Genomic DNA, 2,145 nt, shown 5'->3' with positions numbered 1-2,145 from the left:
ATGTCTGGATTTGTTTTGTTGGGTTGTGGCTATTTTTTGGGGGAAATTAAGTTTTTTTCTTTAAAGCATGACTTGAAATGAAAAAAAATCTTTTTCCCATTCTGACAAAAGTCATCTTTAAAAATAGCTAAAAGGGTCTCAGTTCTGTTGAGGTTTACTATAGAATAGCAATTTTGAACGTAGCTAACAATAAACATGTCTAGGTGGTCTAGGCACAATTGAATAAAGAATTTATTTTGCTTGAATAAAGATAAAATGTTTGCATTTTAGAACCTGTTTCAATGATTTGAATAGAAAAGGATTTAAGACTTGAAATATAACTTTATTGAAAGCCTTTGATAATAAAATTTTGAAGGAAAGCATGCAGTATCTAAGAGTATGCTAAGACTCTGGTAGCAAGGAGCAGCTGATACAGAGAATCAATAAACAGGAAGCCAGCTCTTTCCACTTTATCCATGGCTTCATTGCTGTCAGAATCCTTGAGCATATGGTAGAGTGTGGAGTGAAATTCAGACTCTTCTTCCAGCTCTTCTGAAAAAGCCTCACTGGATTCAGTGAGCTTGAGGTTTTGTACTTTTTCACCACTGAACATAAAAAAGCCCAGTCGTTGTCTTTGGCAGAACCTGCTGTGAGATATTCGCTCACCTATTGCAAGAAGAAATGCACTATGAGGTGAAGCCTGTGCCATTGTCAGAGTACAAATTCTAATATTTGTGTGTCACATGCATTTAACCTGTGAGAAAGCCACTGCAGCTTTCAGCAGTGGGGTGTGCTACCTTTCTCCAGCCACACATGGGAGTGTTTGTCTGGCTGGGAGGTTTTAACCATGTGTTTTAGCTCACAGGTGGAGACAAACCAACAGAGAGGTTGCTCGTTCCTTCCTTTGCAGTAGGGAGCAAAAGAAACCCTACAGGCAGGAAGAAGCTGTTCATTAAAAAGCTGGCAGAGCAGATAGCTGATTTTCAAGGGGCCTCTGAAGAGCATGAAGCTCTGACACCCCAGCTCTGGCTAAAGCCTCCCTTGGTGACTTACCAGTTCCATTTTCCTTAGCAAGTGTCTTTGTTGATGAGACTTGTGTCCCCTGAGAGCTCTCAGGTGCGGTCTGTGACACTGAACTGAGGCTGGGGCTGAAGCCACCACAGGTGAGTTAATTGTTTCTCACTGGGGAAGGGGTCAATGATGGTCTACCCTGGAAGTTTTGTTGGACTCCACAAACCTTGAACATGACTTGCTCTGGCCCTGCTTCTCTATTCCACTTGCTGTGAGCAAAAGCAAAAGCAGCTGCAAGCAGAGCCATCTGTTCATAGGCCTTCACTTCTGCCAGGGCAGCCTGCAGTACAAGTACAAATCAAACAAACAGATCTCTCTCTATTTCCCTGTGTTACAGCAGTGCCAGAGCCTGCTTTACTCAGTCCCTGGCTCAGCTGGCAGCACAGCAGCTCCCAGTGCAGGAAAGGGTGACCTGAGTGAAAAACGGGGAAAAACCACCAGGAACCTCTCTGGCACTCACCTTCCTGGGCACAGGGACATACTTGGGAGAGTACTCTGCTGGGAAAATGTTCACTCCAGCTCTTTTCAAAGCTGCTCTGAGGGCAAAAGGACTCATCCATTTTCCTGTGATGTGGGAAAGCACCTCCTCCTCCTCCACCACTACTGAAGACAACATATACTGATTATCCTGTTGTACAAACCAGTGAAAGCAACTTACTGGTCATGGAAGCTCCTTTCTGGTTTAGGCTTCAAATACTGATATTTTTGCTATGCTGGGTATTACCCACATCATCTGATACTTGGGGCTGTGACCTTTCATTTACAGATCCTGAGGAAAGCCAGCTTTGTGTAGGAATTCAGAAATGACACTGGTGTACTGATTTATACACCACAGAACAGGTGGATAATCATGAGTGGCTTGAACTTTGAGAAGAAACAAGGAGCATCAGTAGTAGGCTGCTAGAACTCTCTGTATTTCTCTTGGTAGAGCTGGGAGGAGAAAGGAACACTTTTGAGCTCTCCAACAGGTGGAACAGGCTTAAATGCAGCAAGGCAAAACCAGCAGCTAACCACTGACTGAAACTTTCCAGATCAAATGCACATTTCTACTATGTGAAATATACTGTTTCTCATAGTAAATAACTGAAATTAAAT

At 43.2% G+C, this 2,145-nt stretch overlaps 1 protein-coding gene across 1 annotated transcript; it reads right to left on the bottom strand.

Annotated features, from left to right (window-relative positions):
* Positions 1-6: 6 nt before the first annotated feature.
* LOC120502856 (dynein intermediate chain CFAP94, axonemal-like) lies at positions 7-1,928 on the bottom strand. Its single transcript, XM_039710795.1, is given in 4 exon segments — positions 7-597; positions 600-645; positions 1,217-1,330; positions 1,511-1,928. Coding segments are annotated over 4 exon segments (543 nt in total). The 5' UTR covers positions 1,667-1,928; the 3' UTR covers positions 7-370.
* Between the last annotated feature and the right edge of the window lie 217 nt (positions 1,929-2,145).

This window comes from Passer montanus, unplaced genomic scaffold (assembly GCF_014805655.1).
Source record: "Passer montanus isolate IOZ18808 unplaced genomic scaffold, ASM1480565v1 scaffold2302, whole genome shotgun sequence".
Classification (NCBI taxonomy): Eukaryota; Metazoa; Chordata; class Aves; order Passeriformes; family Passeridae; genus Passer; species Passer montanus.
The sequence above is the reverse complement of the archived record's forward strand: the minus strand, read 5'-3'. Positions and strand labels throughout refer to the sequence as shown.